This window comes from Lingula anatina, chromosome 2 (genome assembly GCF_051362555.1).
Source record: "Lingula anatina isolate TDL-2025a chromosome 2, LinAna3.0, whole genome shotgun sequence".
In the NCBI taxonomy this organism is placed as follows: domain Eukaryota; kingdom Metazoa; phylum Brachiopoda; class Lingulata; order Lingulida; family Lingulidae; genus Lingula; species Lingula anatina.
In genome coordinates, this window is record NC_141768.1 from 11,307,574 (window position 1) to 11,332,882 (window position 25,309).

The 25,309-nt window shown below is 36.5% G+C and overlaps 1 protein-coding gene across 6 annotated transcripts in view; it reads right to left on the reverse strand.

Annotated features, from left to right (window-relative positions):
* The window catches only part of LOC106171914 (uncharacterized), a 69,543-nt gene that overhangs the window by 21,810 nt on the left and 22,424 nt on the right, over positions 1 to 25,309 (reverse strand). For 5 of the 6 annotated variants that reach the window (XR_015332735.1, XM_087003652.1, XM_087003653.1 and 2 more), the window contains exons 4-13: positions 22,411 to 22,476; positions 21,532 to 21,612; positions 20,406 to 20,529; positions 19,812 to 20,066; positions 16,796 to 16,938; positions 16,356 to 16,499; positions 15,780 to 15,960; positions 8,075 to 8,169; positions 3,259 to 3,321; positions 2,393 to 2,527 (exon numbers count right to left, since the gene is read on the reverse strand). Coding sequence is in view for 5 of the 6 variants with exons in the window: in XM_087003652.1 (XP_086859778.1) it covers positions 2,393 to 2,527; positions 3,259 to 3,321; positions 8,075 to 8,169; positions 15,780 to 15,960; positions 16,356 to 16,499; positions 16,796 to 16,938; positions 19,812 to 20,066; positions 20,406 to 20,529; positions 21,532 to 21,612; positions 22,411 to 22,476 (1,287 nt within the window). In the remaining variant the exon portion in view is untranslated. Of the gene's footprint in view, positions 1 to 2,392; positions 2,528 to 3,258; positions 3,322 to 8,074; positions 8,170 to 15,779; positions 15,961 to 16,355; positions 16,500 to 16,795; positions 16,939 to 19,811; positions 20,067 to 20,405; positions 20,530 to 20,820; positions 21,062 to 21,531; positions 21,613 to 22,410; positions 22,477 to 25,309 lie in introns of those variants that run through there. The other variant, XM_013552440.2, reaches the window with a different exon arrangement.

The following is a 25,309-nucleotide window of genomic DNA, read 5'->3' on the forward strand; positions in this document are numbered from 1 at the left end:
TAACCGAGCTATTTCGAACAATAAAAAAATCCGTTTGGTGGGTAACTTTGTATACCTTATAAATCTACGTCTTGAAAAATCTTTCAGCAATCAAGTTGGCCTCAACACGGCCAAAGGTTTACATGGACAAAAGAGGTGACCACAGACTAGAGGATAAGACAGTGAAAAAACTTGATTCTATAAGGTTTAATAGGAATAGCTCTCTAGTTTGTTCACACAAAGTGCCTGGCAATAGCAAATTGTTCAAATAGTTGTCTCAGCAGTTGGTTAGACTAACAAAGCACCATATGCTCTTTGCCTTCCTTTCATAGTCAGCACAATAGACTGCTGATCATATATGACCCATTCTGCATCTTTTTCAAAACTGTACATTATTTCACATAATTCTTTGTGTCTCATCATACTTGAAATTAGTCAAGACTTTCACTTTTTCTAGACCCGTCTGCACAATTTTGATCAAAATGAGGTAAAATGGGAACAATCTGTTGGCAGGTAATACAAAATCTTCATAAAACATTCACCATGATGATTAATCTTTTTACAGTATCAGTGATGTAAATCTTACTAGTGAGTCTGCCCCAACTACTGTGCTGTGGTAAGCAATGCCAAGCTAAATTTATCTGCAAATGTCTCCTTAAATTATCTGGAGTTGAAATGCATGCCATGTTTTTTACTCTTTGGTTCACTTAAAACAGTTGAAAAAACCTCAGGATTGAAAGAGTCAAGAAAGGAAAAATTGTAGCAAAACTTTATCTGTGTGATGGCAAAATGTTGACCATTGAGGACAGAAGAAAAAGAGCACATAAATTAAAGAAAAAATAACCATTTTAGTAGCATCTCAATACATCCCTATTTAATAGACAATATAATGCGAAGATTCTCTCAAATACTTAATAATAAATACTTATTAACCACATTTATTCAAAAACAGATGGATACATTCCATATAATAGTTACAAATCTTTAATCCAGTAACCAAATCAAATGTGTAAAAGATAACATTTTTATTTATCCAAACTGAACAGTAATGCCCTGTCATTTTTTTGACGGCAACAAGACCCTCTGAATAAGACAAGACAAGTAGACTTGAATAAGACCAGCAGAGAGGTGAGTCAACAGACAGAAAGCAAACATGATAAGTTATTGTTACCAGAACAAGATGGACAGACTTCATTTTCCCAGATATAAAATTTCAGTGTGGTTTTCAAGTTGGCCATTTCACACTTTTATAAAGAATTTCAGGGACAATAAGGGTCATCCTTGGCACTGTTCCAATTCCAATGTATTGTTTTTTAAATAAACAAGGAGCTGGATTTCTTATGCTGCATTATTATTAAAGCTGGTGTAGTTTAAGTTTAACCATGGGTCCTAGCATTCTTTTTAAAATTATAAAGATCAAGACAGTTATCCAATCCTTCTGTGATCAAGGACTGGGAGACACTGGAAGGGGTTATGATAAATCACTAGAGGAATACGCTGGGCTTACAAGCCTTAAACGTCTCTTTGCAAATAATCAGTCCATACTCCTCTGGCCCAAAAGAGCAATGGTGCAAACTAAGGCATTTCCTTCACTGAGTTTGTTTTAGGACATTTTTAAACTAAAATGTGTGGCAACATAAGCATATTTTTGACAGATTAAAAAAACTTGTGGCTAGGTTTAGAAAGATGTCCAATCTGTAGAAATATTGTAATTACAAGTGCCACAGTCTCACCATGTAGTAACAAAGCAGGTCTTTTATTTGAGCAAAAAAAAAAAACACCCAAGGTTAAGTCTACGTAATAATGGGAAGTATGCGTCAAGCGGAAACTGAATGGGGCATACCATCCTGTTACATTCACAAAACTTCAAGTGTATCTTACACAATAGTAAATGGTTGTACAACCTGCTCCAGTGACTTACAGGGGGCAGACTGAGGAGTGATTGTATGCTTCCTTTACTCTTCCCTTCTATAAATTACTTCACTTTATGCCACACAAGTTGCCTGCTAGTAGCTAATACCTCCAGTTGTTTTACTTACAAGAAACAACGATATATGCAAAACCAAATGTTGCGTGAACATTGCTTGAAAAAACTGATAAAAAAGCAGGTGTTGTGCATTGAATTTTTTTCGCAAGAGTTTTTTCTTACTAGGAATGCCTGTTGTGTAATTGAATTCAGTCATCTGAAAAATTGTTTCAACTCCATTCAATCAGTTGCCATGCTAACATCTGGTCCACCGCCAAAATCATTGGCATTTCCTACTAACTACTCCAAGTTTCAAAGACTCTCCTCAAATATCCTTTGATTCTATGCATTATATTGTTTTGTAAATTAGCTGCCATATCAATTCACAAAATTCAAACACTAAGTTCCAGATTTTATCACAACATATTTGTGAAGTGGAATACTTACAGATTCCAAGGTAATTCCTGGAGGTCCTGGTGGCCCTGGCAGGCCTCGAGCTCCTGGAAGACCCTGGGGCCCAAACTCACCACGGTCTCCTTTAGGACCAGGCAGACCTTGCTCTCCAACTGGCCCAATATCACCCTGAAATTTAGACAAATATATATATATACTGGGTATTGGCCTTTATCATTGTCATTCTAGCCTTAATTCCATTTATTAATTTTTCTTTGTGATGTTAATAAATTAGTTTTAAATTTGATGACATTTACATTAAAAAAAAAAAAGCTACACCCATCTTACCTGTAACTATCTTCATTCAGTATATAATATATGTACAGCTGAGTGCCACATATGTTTTAACTACAGTATTTAAATTATAATCAAAAACAAAATTTCAGCTTGAACTTGCACTGGCAATTCTTTTAAAAACCAATCCAGCACTGAATTTGAAAACCCCATCAAGAATTTTGTTTATGGTGTCTGGGCATCCAAAAAATGCTCTGATTTAATGTGCATCCAATTAACTGTCTGTCCTCTGCCAGGTTTCAAGGTGGTAAGCAGATAAGCCAGCACTGCCTAGTTATGAGGTAAACTGTATACTATAAAGTTAAGAGATCATCCAGAAGAGTGACTAACTTCCTCTCTCATCTGCCTTGGCTTTTTCACTAAAGTATTGTTAATTGTTATATTTAAAAAAATGTCAGGTGACAGGAATAACATTGTATCTTTATTTTCTTCTCAAATCTAAAATATTTTATGTACACACATAATTCTAGTTTAAAAAATGCAATTTTCACAAAAATGTCTGTCCATTATATCATACCATCATACACTGTATTTCATAATAAAAATAATAATAATAATAAACTTACTCTGTCTCCCTTCAAGCCCCTGGGTCCTGCCTCTCCATGTTCACCTGGTCTGCCAGGAAGACCCTATAAAGATATAGCACAGGTTACAGGCAGTCATGATGCATAGATCACAGGCAGTCATGACACACATTTCACAGGCAGTCATGATACACATATCACAGGCAGTCATGACACACATATCACAGGCAGTCATGACACACATTTCACAGGCAGTCATGATACACATATCACAGGCAGTCAGGATACACATATCACAGGCAGTCAAGACACACATTTCACAGGCAGTCATGATACACATATCACAGGCAGTCAGGATACACAGGGCACAAGGTGTCATGATACACATGTTACAGGCAGTCATGATACACAGGTTTCAGGCAGTCATGATGCATATAGCAGCAGTCATGATACGTAAGTTACAGGCGGTTATGATCCATAAGTCACAGGCGGTCATAATACACACAAATCTAGATGAACTTGAAAACTGTTAATGATTTTGAGGCCTTTCCTCTTGTTTTATTAATTGGTTTGGTCTAGATCTCATCCAGACTTCCTCACATGTTAAGCTAGTTGGTAATTTTTAAAACTATATGTTACATAAGTTGGTGTGTCCCTTCATCTATATTTATGACTCTCTTTCCACATATATATTTTTCAGCACAATTATTTAGAGATCCAATGAAACTATTATTAATCTTTTCATTATAATGTGTCTACATTACTAAATTTATTCTTAATTCTTGATTACTGAATTTATTTTATATTCATCTGTGATACAAAAATATATGATGCCCTGCACACCATTCTTATCATTAATATCATGTTTTACATTTATTTTTCCTGACAAAAGTCTCAAATACAGCATTACCGCATTAATTTTTGATCACTGAAGTACATGGTATCAACAAGCTAGAGAAATGTTCATCAAAAGTTCACATCTGTTTCTCTGACTCTAGACTGACAAACTCTCTGAAGTACTCATGAAAAAGACCAGTCTATGGTTCTGTCAACATCTGAGCAATCTTTCAATCACTTTAAAATTTAACTTTCTTTGAAAATGATTTAAATACTACAAAAATTTAATGGTTTGCCCCAGCAAAGAACAGTTATCAAAGAAAAATCATATCTGACATGAACCACTGCAGGTGCAAAGGATTTTGGGGCTTTACCCTGAAATACCTGTAAAAAGACTTAAAACATGAAGAACTACTCTGGTCTGGATAAGGGCAATCTAGAGAAATATTTTAAAAGCACTCCTATCTACAAATAATCTTCAAAGGCATGCCCTGTGTGTTTGGTCAGGGAACCAAACAACCTTCTCCTGTGGTAAATGAAAACTGCCAAAGGAAATCAAACCAGTGTTCTCCCTTCCATGTTTTCTGGACATTTCTGCCTTTTCTTGGCTTTGTATACCAACATCTCACCTAGGATGACTGAGACTCTTTCCAGGAGATTATAAAAATCATAATACTGCCAAGTTTATTTTACATTCATGCATCAAGCATATATTCATCCCACTGAGAATCAATTGCCATAAATCTGAATATGGGTGGGTGCAGGAAAGTTTTATTGTTTCTATGCATTGTTTTATGGCTAATCTATTCAATATGAGATGAGGTACTGTGCAGACAGGGATAGTATAGACATACTAATAGTTCACATGTCCAACAGCAAAAATTCAGATCTTCAGAGAAAATAAAGAAGACAATAGGCATACTGTTACCCTGTACAACTGTATCAAGTACAGACGGCTAGTAAAGACCTTACAAGGGGTGCCATTAATAAGAAGATGGAAAAAATTCATCGTTACACTTCATATTAAATGTTGTATCAGACACTTGGTTTTTGGGCATCTCACACCTTTTGTTGATAAGGTTCAAATATGTCACTGAGTAAATAATGGCTAATAATAAAGTGCCAGCCAAGAATGGCGTACCAGGGCTAAACAAATGTCCCGTCTACAGCAGAAGTAGACACCTCTGTGTGTTAAAGTAAAACATGACACCACTAGTATGAACAGTATCAAAGAAGGACTTGTAGGGTAGTAAAGAGGCAGCTGTATGTGGTGGTAGGAGAGGGAGAGTCATATGTGGTAATGGGACAGGAGCGGCTTTGAGGTGGTAAACTAGGGGCAGCCATAGGCGGTGGTGGGACAGGGGCAGCTGTAGGTGGTGGTGGGACAGGGGCAGGTGTATGTGGTTGTAGGACAGGGGCGGCTGTAGGTGGTGGTGGGACAGGGGCGGCTGTAGGTGGTGGTGGGACAGGGGCGGCTGTAGGTGGTGGTGGGACGGGAAGTTGTAAGTGGTGGTGGGACAGGGAGAACTGTGTGTGGTGGTGGAACAGGGGCAATTGTATGTGGCAATGGGACAGGGGCAGCCATATTTAGCAGTGGGATCAGGACACCTCACCTGGGAACTGAGGGTAAGGTATGTAGTGCTTCTTCTCCCCCCCCCCCCCCACCCCCACACACACACACACACACACTAAAAATTTGGAAAATAATACCCTCACATAAAATACAAATAAAAAAGCAATTGGGCAAAATAATTGCCATGGCTTGAAGGATGAACTGATTTTCCCCTTCCCTATCTATTCAACTGAGCACTTGAAAAATTAACTATAAATGAACATGTAAGAAAAAGTGTGAAGTTTTATTGAAAAAAGGGCATACATGAGGTAAGCTTTGGCTGAAAGGATGAAGAATATCACATTTTTCATTGAAAGGTAGACAAATTTCAAAAGAACTTTTCATGTGCAGAGAAGGAAAAAGTGTGTAAATATTATTTAATACATTTTTCGGAAATTCCTTTTGGCTGACTGTTAGATTCGGATACTGATAAATGTGCCTTACATAAATATTCTGATAATTTTGAAATACTAGATGTTTTGTCAAAGATCAGAAACTTGTTTGGATTTAAACAAGGTCAGTTATAGACAGAGAATGAAACAAACCAGGGAGTATTAAAGATAAGAAGACTGTCTGCAATAGCTCAACAAGTCTAAATCTTCTTATGTCCAGCCTACTAGTACACATTACACCTAAACTTGAGAAATGTTGTGTAGAACAATACTTACCTGTTCAGATGATCTGACAGGTAAATTTTACAAAATCTTTAACTGAGCAGCAAGACACATGCAGTATGTCTGACACATCAAAAACCAAACATTTCCTTTTAAATTTTAATTTTGCTTTTTTCACCCGTCAGAAAAAAATGCGCTATTATTCCATAAAATATCCCATTTTAATAACATGATATCTCAACCTATGAGGCTATTTTATTACCCCAAGTTAACAAATCTTGATAACATGTTGGTCCTAGTATTTAAAACTGCAGGGTATTCGGCTTTGTTTCCTTTCATAGTCCCTGCCTGGGGGAGTCAACTGCTTCAAATAGGAGGTTAAACTAAGAAAACATAAATTCTTGCCGCAATAAACATTACAACAATGTAGCAGTCTGGCCTTTAAAATGGGGTTTACAAACACAAATTTAATAGATCATTTTATAGGTGTTTGCAGAGCCATCAGCCAGTGTACAGCCTTTGCCTGTGATATAATATTTCCTATATTGTCATTGTTTTGCTATGTGTGTCCCACGATTGACAGTTTGGACTGCCAAACTGTACAGAAAACTGCCAAAAAGTTAGACACCTCTTCATTTTCCCATTCCTCAATGGAACAAAGCAGGAAATAAACATGTGTACCCCTTGATGGTAATTATACTGATGCAACTTAAACCTCCACTGTGGTGCATTATGACTATTTGCTATGGGTTGTTCAAGTGTTACCCACATCACTTAACTTATGAATGTTGAAAAAGACTTCTTTGTATTTACCAATTTTCATAATTCAGTTCCTCTGAAAGCCAGCATGAAGCCAGGCCATTTTCCATTCATTTACCTCTTTCTGTCTTAGAAATTAGTTTGTTTGCAAGCTACTTATTAATGTTATTAGACTTTTATGGTACTGGACTCAACTTCCACCACACATGGAAGAAATAAATTTCAGAGAATAGGTGTTGCGGTTGACTGGCCCCTTCCCTACAAACTTCACATTCTGTACTAGGAAAAAACAGCTAGTTAACCCTGGCTACTGTAGCCTTTCAAGTGGAACTGATGGATACAGATCACATCTCTCAAACTTGCCCACACATTTTATTACTCCCTTCTTAGAGAGGAGAAATAAGGATATATGTGTGGTACACATATACCTTCTAGTTAACTTTCATTACCATAACCAAACAACAGAACTGACTCCAAAACAGTTTAATTCAATTTTGTAACAAAATTTAAAAATTCAAAGGTCTTCTTTAAAGTCAAACCCAAAGATTAGAGAAAAAATGGAAAAATCAAAGGAGAAAAGCTCTCAAGTAACTAAAGTGCACAACAAATGGAAAATAACTTGTCTGAGTCAGAGTTTAAGAGCGCTTATCACAAAATTGTGGAGCCAGAATGAAATCTTAAACATTAGCACAACTCTGTTGCAACCAATTATCTAAATAAGAAGTTGAGTACTGTTATGGTAAAAAAAAAAAGGCAAAACGGTTATATGAAACTTCAGCAGCAGGTGAGTTCTATTCCACTGTGAAATTTTTATACTAACTGGTAAACTTAGTCTAAAAGTTTAAATAGTTCACAGTTATGGATGATTATCTTTTATATTTTCCATCAGAAACTATTAATACCGACTTAAAACTATACTGATTCTTTCTTCAACATTCTATTTCTTCAAGTGTTCAGTATTTTCTATAGAATGAAAATAAAAAATATGGAAAAAAAAGAAAAAAAACATCATGACAATAAATTATGGTATACTTACAGGCAATCCAGGTGGACCTCGGCTCCCATTGACTCCATCCTTGCCAGGGGGTCCCACAATGACAGTATTGTCCCGGATCACCTCTCCCTTCTCACCTGCCACAGAGGAAACAAGGAAACAGATCAAAATTACAATATACCCCTTCACTGGCATCATGTCATCCAATACTGCACTAACTACACTATCCTATCCCAGGTTTTCACCAGTGCAGGAGTATCACTGCATGTGACCTAAGTGGGTCCCACCTCCTCTGGTCACAACAGTTTCTGATATCAAAGCCGCCAAGTTTTGCTGTTGTTATTATTTTTTTCTTTCGGAATTAATTAAAGAACAGGTATCCGTTGTTTGCTGGCTGGCTCACTCCCCCCACACTTGTTCTGATTCAATTAATCCGTTCTAGCAGTGTCATCATATGTGTCAGAGGGTATCTGTGCAGAACACATGCTTCTCATCCCCTTGCACACTGGGAAACGGCTTCTGTTATTCTAGCCCCTCAACACAATTCCACTTTATTATGAAAATAAACTCTTCCACTTGGGGGGTGTTCTGGTAGGACAGGGCATCCTGACAGTCTTACCATTACATGGATTTGTTTGCTGGAAATTTATCCACCGAGTGACATTTCTAAATTTTGGCTGTCATAAATTTTGGGTGAAACTTATTTGTAGGATTATCAATGGAAATCATATTTTATCCATAAATTAATATAATAAGATTGTTCCACCTTCTCCCTCTGGGGAGAAAGTAAAATATACAGACCTCACTGACTCCACAGTTTGTCATAAAGCTGAAATCATAAAGAACATCAGCACATTGCGCCATTTCCAATAACATTTCCTTAATGGACCCTATTTAAACAAAACACTTTATGGGGAGGTTCTGTAGGTATGAGGTAATAGCAGATACACATGGCAAACAGATTCTCAATGGGTACCAATTTTAACAAACAATAAATGAATGAAAGATGAAAGCAGGAGAAATTCACTGCACTGTTGGTGTAAGCAGAAACATGTATTACAATATCAAGATTGTTTTGGCTAGTTAATCTGACAAATCTGACAGAGTTCAGGACTTTGGCTTGGAGAAGACTTCAGAGGAAAACTAAAATTCTTCTGGTGCCACCCAGCAACTCACAGCATTGAAAGGAACAGCTTTGAAGTATTTCTCTTTCTTAAAAAAAAAATGAAAGAGAAAATCTTACAAATCTCTTCCCATTATCAACATTTTCCATGAAAAAGTAAAGATAGTATAAACATTGTTATAGGTCAATTATATACCATGTGAAATGTTTATACTTAAGAATAAACCTAAATAGCTAGCCAGTTTATTATTCTTGGTGTTTTGGGATATGTTTCTTTAATATCTTGTGGGACATAAAAATACATGGGGTTATACAGGGACAGAAGTCTTTGATATCTGACCTGATGAGTTCTGGACTCCTCGTACAGAGACAGAACTATGACTGATTGCTCCTTCCTGGCATAAAATTCTGTTTGAGATTCCTTTGTAAAATATTAACTTATATCTTCAAATAGACCACCTGGTATGGATCTGCTAGACCACAACCCCGCCCTTGTATAAATATGTTGGCAAAAGGCTCTCAAGGACTAGCTGAGATCCCTCTAAAAAATTCTGATGGTTTATGGATACCGAAATACAAAATACAGCTGAATTTATTCTGCAAAATCAAAAGGTAAAAATAAAACATGAAATAAAAAGGAAACATGAGTGCACTAAAATAACCTGATGTTTGAAAGTTTGGGACTTATTTGAACCTTGTTGCGAAAAATGATTCTGATTTTTGGCAGTTCACAACATGGTTTCTCTGGAAGTTGCTAGGCATATATCTAACACCCATTCATGAACACCTTTATCAGAAACAAATGTTGTTCTGTACTATGAAATAAGCTTCACAGATACCCAGACTGGCACCTTTTAACCACTGGGATATCAAACAGGAGAATGTGGATGAAAGTTTTCTTTTTGCACAACTGTACATCATTTATGCCCAGTGTTATCAAACACAGAGGTGATATTTATGTATTTAATCTGTAGGTCTGTAAGGCAATATGTGGGCAGAACCTTGGCTACACCTGGGGCCTAGTTCACAACAAGTTCAATCTACTTTACTTAAATACAGTACACTGAATGGAGTGACTGAGAGTGTTTCACAGACACAGAAAGTAACAAATAATCAAAACTTCTTAGAAAAAGTTACTGGCAGGAAAAAGAGGAAAAAAGAGAGAGGTGGAAATTAAAAGCAGGATATAAAATTGATTCACACATTGCGTCTCAAGTAGACTTGATTTTCCTGTTTTTAAGTGAAGAGCACCTAGTGATTCATAGAGGCCCCTGAACAAATACATGGTGAAAACCAAATACCTGCAATCCCCTGAGGAGGGTGGGCCAGAACATCACAATGTGACTTCAAATGCTAATTACACTTTAATAAAGAGGAAACAATAATCCCTTAATTAGGATTACAGGAAAAGCAAACTTAGGTAAGAGCTTGGTCAAACTACATATGACAAAAACAAACTTATTCTAAAAGGGGCTCAGGTCTCAAAACCAACAACATAATGGTGTGACCCAAGTTTAAGGGAGTTAGAGCCAGCCCATTATCTGAAAGCAAGAAACCCCCCAGTAAACATGCTGAGCTGATTCAAATACAAGTTAAGAGCTCTTGGAATTCTCTGCCTATTAAGACTTCATAGTATATGGCTTTCAAATCAGCTAATATTTTCTCTGTTTATCTAAAACTTTTTTATGTCTAAGAGAAAATAAATATGCTACATTCTTACTTCAAAGTGCTCCAGACTGAATTTCTTTTCCTCCCATTTATTTTCTGGAGGACAAAGAATAGAAATGGTCATACCACTGTGAATAAGGGTACCCTGGTTTTTAAAAAAACCAGGACAAAATTAGTTTTGTTTTTTTTTTTTAAGTTTTATTTTCTGTGGGTCACTAGTAACACAGTATGGTCTGGTATATAATTTTACAGACAATTTCAAACAGGTAAAGAGCCAGGCTATGGCATTTGTAAGAGGGAAACTTTTAACGAGGCATTATGGAAAATAGGTACGTAGACATACCTTTGCAGCCCATTTAATGAAGGTAAAACTATTTAACACTGCATAAAACTGTCAGCACAATTAAGGGTGCAAGCACCATTGGCTGGTCAACCCTGGGGTCAAGAAGAACATTACTTGGATTATTTGCTGCAGCATTACCTGGGCTACAGTCATCTTTCTAGAAGCAGACCCCACACAGTTCCTGACTTACGACTCAGTGAGACATCAATCATAACATCATGAAATGACCGATATGTTTTCTCAACATTTGGCTAAATCTGGATATTAGATATCTGGGTGCCTCAAAGATACAAGTACACAGAATGATACATTTGGTTGTGAAAATGATTTTAAACAGAATGTCACTGAGAAAAGAATGCAGCTATTAAGCAATAACAAACACAGAATCAATCATGATTTCAAATTTATCAGGAAACCAAATAATAATAATAATAATAATAATAATCATCATCGTCATCATCATCATCATCATCATCATCATTCTGCAGCAGGATCATGATTAAGCTGCTTGGACTAGCCTTTTCCATTTGGAAATCAACCTCTGATTTTCCTAAAGGCTATGGAAGATAAGGTCATCAAACCTTTGGAGCATCTATCTAAGTATACTTCCAAAATGTTCACAATTTACTTCTTCAGGTTAATCCAGGTCAACCTTTTGACATTCCTTTAGAACCATTAAAAAAAAGTAAATACACCCCACCTCAGTGGAAGAGCATAATGATAAGGTAACAATGGCTGTTTGGAAATCATAAATGGGATAACAAAAGGAGCGCTTTCGGCTGTTTTAACACTGTGACTGGAGAGCACCAGACAGGATTTGAAAAAAGAAAAACCTGCAGACTGTGTTTAACTGGGTTTTCATGTATGACTCAAATGGAATTTACAGGAAATTGAATTTTATTCATGAGTTCATTTTTAAAAACGTTTTGATGAAAGTGAAATAACAAGTTGGTTTTTGCAATATTTACATTCTTGTGAAACCCTTCAGGAGAACTTGGAACCTACAGCAAGTTTCATTTTTAATCACTTCAATGTTTGAAAGTCTAAAAAAGAAGTTTTTCTTGAATCAAAATGGCATTTGTCATGCTTTATGTTTGATTCAGGGCAAATGTTATTTCAATAACAACTTTTATGGGTATGCTGACGAGGCTTGCTGCTGTTTAAAAAGCCCCTTTCAACTTTTAAACAGATATAATATGTCACTATGTATTTGCACTATTTAAAAAAAAAAACTTCCTGATTAAATTTTTTTGTGTTTCAAAAAAAAATTTGACTTTCATGAATTTTTTCAGTCTATGGAACTAATAAATCTATTAAAATAAGATTTTTTTTCTAAAAATAAAAATTAATGGCACACACTTATAATGATTTTCTTCACCTTTCAAATGCATCTTTATTAAAATGATTTAAGAGGTACAGTAAGAACTAGTTTTTTTCCTAAGAATTAACATTGCTGCTTGATTTATGAGACATATATTAAAGCCAAAGGCGTTGGGATGAAAAAGTACCTTGAAAGATATTTTCCTATGATCTTTGACCACAGATACAGACAGGGGGGGAGGGGGGGAGTGGTGGTAAAGAAACAAACTGGAATACTTCAACTGGTCCCTTATATCCTATATGCCTAATAAGGTATCAGTGGTCAACATAAACTTAACTGTTTAGTAACGTGATATTTAAAATTAAATCACTAATGAAATCACACTACACACTGGGTTATCAGTTAATTAGCCATGCATCCAGCCGCACATTCCTTGCCAAAACACCAAAACAAAGTTAACTTCTTAATTACATCAGTGCAAATATCACTGCTTTCTGCCCAGTGGTATCACACTGGAAGAGGAAATACCATGTGTTTGGAAAATGGCCAATTTCTTTCTTTCTCTCTTTTACTTCTATAACCTGCAGTGGAAAAAAAATTTAAAAAAAAAAGATACCAGAGACAGAGTAACTTTGTTTGCTTTAAGATCTGAGATACAATGCAGAGTTTTTATTTTTTAAATCTTTATATGGAATGACCACTGTGTGCCTTTTGTGTCTCTATTTATGTAAAAAGGTCACATCAAAGACTCGACTCAAGTGAAAGCTTCAGAAACTCAAAATATGGCATGTTAAAAAACTTGATGTTCACTATAGGTATCCTTGGTCATTTCAAGCCTGTCCACTCAATATTTTGTCAATTACCATTTCCCTCTGCTATGAAAAAAATGCTCAAAATAAACATGTTTGTTTTTCAAACCCCTTCCAGTTTGCAAATGCTGAAAGTGAATTTCAAATTCTCATAAAAAAATTAATTTTTATAAACTATATTTCTAAAGCATGTGCTCTCTATTGTACATAATTTGCCTGCACAACTCTTTCATTTCTTTAGAACTTTACTCTTGGTCTTCCAATGTTCAACAATCGGAAGTCTTCACGCCAGAAGGAGTCATTAGGAGATCTTCCTTGTTTGACTAGAGGCCTGACATGCTTCTGGCCCAAGGACTGAAATAACTGTCTAGATGAGGTCACTTGAACATGAGAATGGGTCAACAAGTCTGGCCAAATAAAGGGCTCATACTTCAGGCTGTTTGCACAATTTAATTATCTTTACTTTTGGTAAATTTTATCTTACATAAATCTGATACAATTAAATATCAATCAATTCATCAAGAGATTTTATGGGAGTATAATTTTACATTTTTTTCTGAGGCAAAATAATTCATCTATTTTCTCAATGAAAACTGAAAAGTTTGCAATTTTCAAAAAATGTAGTGTTCCCAGCTTGTGTCCATTCCCATACAATATCTATGGTTGCTGGAAGCAAGAAGACCTAGGGGCCACAAGGCACATGTCTAGAAAACAACTAACTGTTTTTATAACCCACCAAAAACAAAAGAAAAAGTTCACAAATGTTTAATTCACAGCTTACTCTTTAATTTGAGTTGAATGATAATGGGAGTGTGGAGTCATCATGGCATAAATGATTTTTGAAACATTTTGGACACAAGGTTAACCACATGACATACATAATGAGATCAAGTCAGAACAGTAAGAAACAAGCAAAGATTTTTAATGGTAAAATATCAATTCAAGATAATAGCTTTAAACCTCCCCAACCACCACTTTTAGAAGTATGTTTTAAAATCAAACTGACAAAATGCACGTGCACAAAACTCAGCATGAATCTGCAGACAAAGTTAAACTTTCAAAAACAAAAAAAGAATCTGCCAATAAAATCAGCATGAATCTGTAAGCAGCTGGAGTTATACTTGTGAAGACGTGGTTTGTTACAGCTCAGTATTTTAGTAATCCAAAGTGCAAACAGTAGTTTTCTTCAATGTAACACCTGATTCACAAGCCGCAGCCTCCCATGCTGTGCAGTCTGGATTTCCTTAAAGACTGTGGAGAACAGACTGAAATTTCATCTTCATGAGTAAAGACACACTCCTTGTCAACCAGGGAGCTCTATAGAACGGTCACACTTAACCAAATTTTATCGAAGACATTTGAACAAAGGCTTCTTTCACTACAGTAAATTGAAGGAATCTTAAATGACACTGTGCCCAAGTATCAGAAACCTTGATGGCATTCAAAATTAAATTTATTGTAAAGATCCTTCCAATTTTCATTTCCTGTTTGGTACTCAAATGAAAATTCAACGCGGTGGTTTCAATAAAAACTTTTTTTTCAGTACCACTCAATGAAAAATAATAGATATTTTGCGACAAAGAGAAAAAATAAGATAAGCCAGAGAAACTAAACTATCACGACTGAAAGAGCTTTAAATTTTCATCTTCAAACCACACCTGACAACAGTAAGACTGGTATTTCCTTTGTAGGTATGATTTGGTGTAAATTCTACCAATGATTTCATTCCCTTATCTTGTCTAAATATTCATCCTTATTCAAACAATGATTTTTTGCATCTTGAAATTTGGTGGCATATATCTTTATCCCACAGCAAAATCATTATCAACACCCATACAACAAAGTCCTGCTAAGGACACCTAGATCTGCCAGGCCTTTTTCACCACTGCAGCTACTAGTGCCACCTATTGACAAGGCACACAGGGTAGAGCACACCAACTGGGTGAAGTCATTTATCTCCAAGGCCCCTTTTACAACTGCAACTAGTGCCACCTATTGACAGGGCACCCAGAGTACACTGGGTGAAGTTCCTAATTTAACACATCATACTATATGACGGGGGGGGGGGGGGGGGGGGGGGTGAACAGAAGAAGGACTAGTCTTACCACATTGTGATAGGGATTGCCAACTGCAAACATTTTGATATATTCTACACATTTCAGGATCAATTCCCACTGTGTTTGGTGCCATTCTATTCTCTAAGATATTAATCAAGACTATATACACTCTGTTGAAAACCCAAACACATTTAACAGCACTTACAGCATTTTATAGCAACATATAACAATATTTTGCCAAAACACATTCTTTTCCAAGAAAATGCATCTAACTTTTTATTCAATTCACATAAAATCATTGCTATTATAAAGGTAATGGCAAAAAATATGAATTTGCTAGAATAATTAAATACAAAACTTAGACAATTGAATTTCAATCTTGAAACAATAAAAGCATTATGAATGGATAAAAAGCTCATTCTTTACCTTTCTGTCCCTTTGGCCCTACTGGGCCCTCTCTGCCATCCAAGCCTGGCTCTCCTTTTGGCCCAGTTGGCCCCTCATTGTCACCAGAGCCCTCTATAAAGACAGTGTTCCCTGGTGGGCCTTGGGGACCAGTGGTGCCATCTCGGCCAGGTTCACCTTTAGGACCAACAATACTGTCACCCTGGAAAAACGATTTTTGGCAAAATGCAAACACTCTCTCTCAGTATATATGTCAAATAATACTCTGCCACCCTCTCACAATATTTGCCTTGAACACCTCTTGCTGATGCTCATACAGAACTTGACTCTATATCTATGATTTGATCAATAATTAATTAATTATAATGTGAACTGAATTACCTTGGGGAGGTGCTTTTCCAGTAATCATTATTATAAATTCTATTTTTTCAAAATTTGATTGATGTTTTTTAAACTTGGTTTTCCTGGATCCTACTAATAAGCCTACAGTAAAAGCCACTGATCAATGACTTTATCCTGTCTGTTTTCTTTTACTCCCAAATCTTTAAAACAATTAATGACTACAGTGTCCACTATCATACGAGTTCTTATACTGACCTTGTCTCCCTTGGCTCCAGGTAAACCATCCAATCCTATCATTCCTATCTCACCCCTGTCCCCCTTGTCTCCCTTGTCCCCCTTGGGACCTGTCACTCCCTCCCCAGAGTTAAGGAGTGGACCCACAAACACACCAGGTTCTCCCTGGAATATAGAGAAAATAGGAACCAAAACTAATCATGGCTAATGCAAAGTGTTATGGGAACAACCTAGTGGTTTTAAAATCGGATTTAAAAAAACATTCTTATTAGTCGATTGCATTATTTTCTAGTGGACATAAACTACTCCAAAATTTTAAAAGCATATTAAATTCATAACATTAAAAACTTTAAAGCTTATGCCTCCACCATGCACTTCTATTCACATTTTAAGCACTACAATGAATACAAAAACAAAACAAAAAAATAAAATCTAGAATAAAATCACTTAGAAAGGCATACCTTACTCCCCTTAATCCCTGGCAAACCCTGTGCACCTACATCTCCCTTAGTTCCCTTAGGTCCAGTCTGCCCAGGAAACCCTGGCAGACCATCCAGCCCAGGGAAACCAGCCTCTCCCTGGGAACCTTTCTGGCCTTTAGGACCTAAAAATACCACATAAACAGTGTATTTAAGTCTACTTGGACTTATGATAAATCAGCAGAGTTCAATGAATATGATGAAATATTCCACATATTTTACTGCAAGAAAGAAATGGCCACTTTTTAAAAGTAATAATTTCTTTAAATCAGACTTACTGCACTTCACATTTCAATAATAACTAGAGGATCAGAGAGGCGATACCGCCTCCAGATATTGTACCACCAGCTGGAGTAAGCGCATTCGTATGGACCCCCCCCCCCCCCCTCCTAAAAGGGACACCATCACCAGTCTGGTGTTTGACAAGCTCTATAAGATGCAATCAACAAGAGTTCTCAAAATATGCAAAAAAATATAACTAAAAATGATACAATCAAGCAGATTTTCAAATTGACTTGCATTTTCCTACCCTTGCTCACTACTGTATTCTCTAGACAAAAGGCCTATTGGTTTTCCTTGAAATGTGTTGTCAATGGTGCATATATGCTGACAAAAGAGAAAACCTAGGGGAAACAATGGGCACATCTCTGCTAGATTTAAAGATATGAGAGGCAAGAAAATATGCAAAGCTCAGTTCATGGTGAAAAAGTAGGTCAAAGGTCAATTTCAATATCATAGTATATGAATTTCTATTCAAGTTCAATAGCAACCATGGACATTTCTTTGCCAATTTTGCAGATTTAAAGGCCAGAAAACATGCAAAAAGCAGTTCATCATAAAAAGTAGGTCAAAGGTCAATTTCAAGGTCACAGATTGCTAGTGTATTACTTCCTATTCAAGTTCAATAGTAACTATGGACCTATCTGTCAGTTTTGAAGATAAAGGTGAACGAAAATTTGCTAAGTTCAGTTCATGGTGAAAAGTAGGTCAAAGGTCAATTTTAAGGTCACTGATTAATTGCCAGTATGTGACTTCCTATTCAAGTTTAATAGTGACTATGGACCTATCTCTGCTAGTTTTGGAGATTAAAGGGAACAAAAATTGGCAAAGTTCAATTCATGGTGAAAAGTAGGTCAAAGGTCAATTTTAAGGTCACTGTTAAATTGCCAGTATGTGACTTCCTATTCAAGTTCAATAGTAACTATTGACCTATCTCTGCCAGTTTTGGAGATAAAAGGGAACAAAAATTTGCAAAGTTCAGTTCATGGTGAAAAGTAGGTCAAAGGTCAATTTCAAGCTCACATCTAGATTGCAAGTAAATGACTTCCTATTCAACTTAAATAATAACTATTGACCTATCTCTGCCAGTTTTGGAGATATAAGGGACTAAATGTTACAATTCTGAGTTACAAAAATGTGCCACCACAAAGTACTTTTTAATACAGCATAACACGAAAACCGTATGAAATACAAAAAAACGGAGACCACTCTCAGTGTTGGGCTTTACATGCTCTACAAAATGCAAAAAAGAACGGGTCGCTAGCATTAACGGTTCCCGAATTAGAGACAGTTTTCATTTTCGGTATTTTATGGCCGCTACTCCTGTGAAAATGCACCGATTGACCCCAAATTCACAGAGATGAAAGATGACCCAAAGGGTAACACTTTCCAATATAATTATTGGATAAGTCTGTGTAGTGTCTGAATAACAGTGCAAATAATATTTTTTTTCGTAAAAAATTTCATTTTTTTGAAAATTTTGGCCCGTTTGACCTTGAAATAAAGGTCAAAGGTCAAACCCAAGGGCATATTTGAAATCTACACATATGACTTTTGGAAAGCCGTCTGTAGAAAATTTTCCCATAATTCCTTCCGTAGGGTAGATAATTGGCATTGAATTTTCAAAAATTTTGACAAGGGTGCATTTCAAGGAGCGTCACGCCCAGGTCAATGTACCGACTGAGACAAAAAAACCTGGGGGTTCAAGTTGAGGTTATATGTGACCTAAATCCAAGAGATGGGGACAGGGGTCCTTGCGGTCTAGGAGGAGAAGCGGTAACGGTGACTTGTATCCGGCGCCAGTACGCGGAGCCGGCGGAGCTTACGGAGCCGGCGGAGCCGGACGAGACGGGTCGGGACTAAAACCATGAGTACCGCCAGCGTACACGCTGGTGGTACTAATAATAATAATAATAATAATAATAATAATAATAATAATAATAATAATAATAATAACCAGAGTCTGGCCACTAGAGCCTACCACCATCACATCATCAAAGATGGAACTGACCCACAATGTAGGATCTGTGGAAGATACGAAGAGACCATTGACCACATCATCTCAGGCTGCCCAGAACTGGCAAAGACAGAGTACATTCACCGACATAACAAAGCAGCAACCTACCTGCATTGGAAGATCTGCAGAGAATACAAGATCAAGACAGCTGACAAATGGTATGAACATCAGCCCAACACAGTCACTGAGAACAATGAGATCACCATCCTGTGGGACATGCCCATACAGACCGACAGAGAGATCAAAGCGAATAGACCAGATATCGTTATCAAGAACAAGAAAAACAAGGAATGCACCCTTATAGACATGGCAATACCATCAGAACGCAACACCTCTGTCAAAGTAACAGAAAAACTGTCAAAGTACAAGGACCTGGAGATCGAGATCAACAGAATGTGGGGTACAAAGACCATAACAATACCTGTGGTCATTGGAGCTCTGGGACTTGTGAAGAAGGGATTAGAGAAATACACCGACAAAATCCCTGGAAACATCAACATCCACGAAGTCCAGAAGATAGTTCTCCTCGGCACAACACACATACTACGAAGGGTGCTATCAATGAAGTAGAAAGGAACAACTACCCTCTAGCGCCTCAGGACCATTGTTTGGGCCCGGCTCTTTAGGACGTAATAAACAATGCAGAAAGAGACCACACTTTATAATAATAATAATAATAATAAGTTAATGTTAATGGCCCACCTCTCCCCCGTATAATCAGTGGTGAAGTGCTGGCATTCACCACCCGTCCACCTGGTCCTACCACTACAGGGGGCGGCACCACAGCACTGTCCACTCCAGGTCCAGGGGGGCCGGGTGGACCCTGGTCACCCTTGCTTCCTCTATCCCCCTTCTCTCCTTTACTGCCACTGAGTCCTGAGTAGCCTTGCTGTCCAGTTAAACCTCGGTCACCCTTAGGGCCAGCTGGACCCGTATCTCCCTTTTCACCCTTGTCACCTTATTTGTTAAATAATGAATGAAAAAATGCGTAATTTGTTTGGTTGGTTATACATTAGTATACAGACAGGAATAAGTACAAAATATCATTCCATGTTAGAAATGTGTAAAACTAATAATATGTTTTAATATTTTTGGGTAAAATATACTTGCTTGGTATATTTTCATGGATTCAAATAAAACATGTCTTATATTACATAACATGAGAAAACAAGCAATTTAATTTTACAAGTTGCAGAATAACAATAGTTTGTTCAACTTATCAGGTTATAAAAAATAAAATAATATTTAAATTATTTTACAAAACAACAGGTATTTTCTTGAACATCTTAGTAATACCTTTATAGTAGGGGTATTCTGGAGGGGGTGGGGTTATAGGGGGAGGTATCAGCAGTCCAATATTACCCACTTCTCCTTTACTATTCCCACTGCTGTCAGTTACCCCTGTGGATGGTTGTGTCACCTGAAACCACAAATAGTAATGATAATGAGCAGAATGATAGCAAAGTTCTATAAACTAGCCACAAGTTAACAGTGAAACTGATGTTGTGCTATATAACAGCACATCCCTCACCCATTTGTACAGTGTAGTCCAACAATGAAACTACATTTGATAATGACCGGGAGCCTCCTAAGGTTTGACTGAAATACATCTGTCTTGTTAAATCATAAAGAGCGCAATTCAATACCTCAATTTCCCTGCTTTAAGCATTAAGAACCTAAGAAACTACCATCATCATCTTTCTCAACTTACAAATGCTGCCACCCAGGAATAAAATACAAAGTTCTGATACTTCATTCCCCAGTTTGACTCAGGTTTTGCCACAAAAAAATTCCCCGCGGGCAATGTCTCATATTCATCTGTGATCCTACTGCCCTCTGCTCTCTGACTTGGGGATTACAGACCCTAACTCTCCATCTAATTAACTAAAGGACTTCCAAATAATGTGGACTTACTGGGGTTGTCCAGACAACACAATAGACAGAACCCCATTTCCTTTATCTGCTGTAATGACTGTCTCCTTTTTGTTAGCCAAGTTCCCCCCTTACTCACAACAATTGAATCTACTGTATAAAATGGTTCATTACCCTCTTTTACCTGGGTAATTGATGAGAGGTGGGCTTCAGATTTGGGGCATGCAAAAACTTCAAAGAACACCAGATTTGATCTTGTCAATATATGGCACCTTATGGCTAAGAGCATGGTTACCTTTTCCACAGGTTGGCACTCATCGCTGAGCACATGTTTGCAGCCCCATAAATTACCATTTTAACAAGATGTAAGGAGTTCAGGAATTTGTCACCAGAGTGTGATATTCATACTGTCAATATCAGCATGATATATCTGCCCCATCAGAAGATACTTTAGAATTTAGTGATTGTAACAGGTGTGTATGTGTCTATGTGTGTGCCGATCTGATTAATCAAGAATCTTTAACAGGCAGTAGCTTGAAGCGTTACATACCCCATTGAAATCAGAAAATAAATGACTTGCTATGGTAAAGTCTTCCCCACTGTCTGAGGGATTAGATCCACTGCCTATAAACTGAAACAGACAAAAAGTAGAATTAAATGTTAATCTGAGTAAATCCAAACATTATTTATTTTGATTGTGCTCTGCTGAGGATCTCCTCAACACTTGAAATTAAATTGTTTCTTCCACAAGTAAAGAGGATGCAGCATCTTTTGTATCTGATGAAAAGCAGTGGTGGTCTCAAAAATGACAAGTTAACAGGACCTTCAAACTTTTATTCATTTAAATGGGCAATCAGTCTTCTGCTTACTTGAAGAAATTGGAGAATTGAAAAATAATTGTACTTTATTGCTAATACCAGTGACTGTGGGAACTCAAGACTGATTGATTCATTGCAGAGAGACAACAAGATAAATTTAAAGACAGCTTTATTTTCTGGAAAATGATAAAATATCGAAGAATATATTAAAGTGCAAATAGTAAAATGTATTTGAAAACCCTATTGTTGCCCAACTGACTTCTTTAATTATATAAGTATAGTGTATACATGTTTAGTAAGAAAAAAATGACCTTATTTGTCTGACTGGACTAGTGAGAAGAGTCAGGCTTGGTCATTATATTTACTTTTGTCTTGTTCTCAGATACAAACCACCTGAGCACAATGATATCTTATACTAAACCTAACTTAAGATAATGATGAAAATGTTTAAAAATTGTGCAGTTAAAAAAAGGTTAACACTTAATTTTTTATGTTTTAACAAGCATGCATAGTATACAAAATATGTATAATGACACTGTATAATCTGGCAATAATTTAAAGTAACAAAAATCATTGAATTAAGCCAATCTGTTGCTATGGAGGCTGCTTACATTTTCTTGGCACTGGTCCTCTGCCTCCCGGTGATCAGGGTGGATCTTGAGTTCTTGCACAGCTCCCTGTAAATAATAAAGCATATTGATAAAAGATGATATAAACAACAACATCTGAAAAAAAAAAATAAATAAACTCAATAACATTTGCCTACTAAAATATGTGCAAATAACTGATTGATGTACCAGTACCTGTATTGAATACGTATAGATTCACACACCATTATGAATGAACTCAGAAATTTATGAACAAACTATAGTTTGGCACATCAAAAAATTGTGTCTTTTTTATATATACCAAATAGAAAAAAACTTAAAGAAAGTCTCTCTAAATTTGAGAAATTTGAAAGAATTAAATATTTACTGTAGACAAATATGCGAAAGGACAAAAAGGTAAAAAAAACTCAGGCAATAAGACAGGTCTCTTGTTTATTAAAAGCTGGCAAACTTCCACTTATGTAACATAGCACCTTAGTGGAGCAATGGCATTAATCAAGCTGTCTACCAAGGCAATAGTCACACCCTTGCTAAACAGCCTACTGCTTCATCAATTTGTCTGGAAGACATCCTCAATCCACACATAAACACAGACCTTATGTTGCCTGATTTAAATTGTAATTTTTGGCATTCTCGTAATGCCCACACACACACACACAAACAACAGGTACCTAGCTGTAAAGTAAAAAATACCTAGTAATTTTTTTTTTAATTTCTATTTTTGAAGCAAGTTCTAGACATTCAGATAATTACTTTCAGACAGAAAAAAATGAAAAATTGTTGAATAAAATCTATACATTCAAAGACCTAATTACAGGTATATAGTGTATAAAATGTTTCAGTTCAGACATCTCTATCTTGGAATGCCTGTCATGCTGAGCTGCCATATGGCTAACACATATGGGAAATTGGAGGGTTTATCAGATGGATTTTATCTAAATTGGGCAGTTAAGTCCTAATTTTCTGCCCAACCTCCTTCAATTATGTCACTTGTCTCTTCTGATTAAAATCCACAACCACTCAATTATCTTAGATCTTTATCAGTCCCACCAGACCAATCATATCTCACCCATTGTGTTCAGGTGGGACCACCAACATCTCAACTGCTGCAATGAGATGTATAGCTACACTGTGACCTGATGGGTATTCCAAATTCACGCTCTGGTGATACCGCTATCTTCCATTCAGATATATGATTTAAAAAATTACTTGCATTAAGGGCAAGAGTGCAAATAAAACTACTTCAATTATTAGCACAGTGTCAGATAACACTCAGTGATAAAGCATGTTTTTTAATGTCCTGTTGCACATATTTTGGTAACTCCCTTGATCTTATCATTTATCTTATTCTCACAAAATGTTGTCAAAAGGCAAAGATTTATGATTCTCAAGGTGATAATAGTTGGTGAGATTCTATCAGGTTATTTTCTCACTTTAATCTTTCAGCATCAATATTTTGACAAATGTGTAACCCTTTCCTCCATGAGTGTGATGTCTGATGAGGAAATCTATTCATATCTTACAAAAGTTTGCTACCTGTGGCAGGTCAACCCATGTGGGTCTAGAAAGGCTGGTGAATATCCCTATTTTCTGTACTATGAAGCAACTGAGTTTTCCTATTCTCCCTGGATTAAAAAGAGCCTAGTCTATCACACCTTGCTCCCTACACACTGTGCTAGTTTCAATTCATACTACTGTTTATCAACAGTTTTCTGGCAATACCTAGAGATAAATGTTTAAAAACGTTGCTTAACCCCCCTCTACTTCCTCCCTTTTTGCACTACTTGAAGCCAAAGTGCTATTCCCTCCATTGCAACCAAGTTCAGCTAGTTTACATATACACCTGTGTAAGGAGAGCCATAAGGTGTGAAGTGTCTTACTTCAGGACACAGGGCAGACAGGTAGCTAGCAGGTTAATGCTTATATTCTGTTGAAGTTTATTGCCCCTGTTCTTTCCTACTCTGTTTCCCCCCATATTCAAGTCACATGCACATATACAATCCTGACCTAAAATGTCAAGATAAAAGTAAAATTATATCAAAGGAGATCCTGGCACCAAATCTGGGAACCACCTTTCTTAAACATTGCCCACTCTCAAAGGGCAACATACACATCTAATAAGGTTAACAGGCACATTTAAAACAAGGAAGCACCAGTTATTAGCTCCATGATTAGGTTCAGATTTGCCAGCGTTACTCCCAATTAATGTCCAAAACTTGAAGATGGTCATCAGTTGTAGCATGTTGACTTCCTGTTTTTAATGATAAATCCATCCACGTCAACAAGAAAACTATAATGCAAGTTCAACTCTTTAATTTGAAAAGGTCTTTGTTCTTATAAACTTCTTAAAAGGTTAAGATATAAACAGTTACTGAAAATCAGATGTATTTTTTTAAGTGAGCACAGACAGCTATTACAGGACAATCAAATAATAATATTATACTTTAGTATCAAATAATATTGTATGTACAGTAAAACTACTCTCCTCCCTCTTCAAATCACTTCTATAGCATTTCTATTGCAAATCGTGATACTGTAGTATTGCTGTGTCTACAAGAGCATCCTAGAATGTCTGAAAGTTTTTTGGGGTAAACAGGTCACTGCTGTTACTATATAAAGAAAGGCGATCTTTATCAGTCTGCATACTAAGATATGGGCTAATCTTGCATTTCATACCTGGTGGGTGCTAGGTGGTTAACCAGTCAGTGATACCCCTTCAAAAATAACGCCTATTATACAAGAAAATTGAGATTGCAACATGATACACACCCTTGCCTCTTACATAAAATTGCTTCTTTTGAGGAAGAAACCCTTTGCTTAAATTTGCACCTATCTTATGTTTTTTTTTTCTTTTTCTTTTTTCAAAGACAAACAACACTGATGTATAACAGTTAAAGGTGGA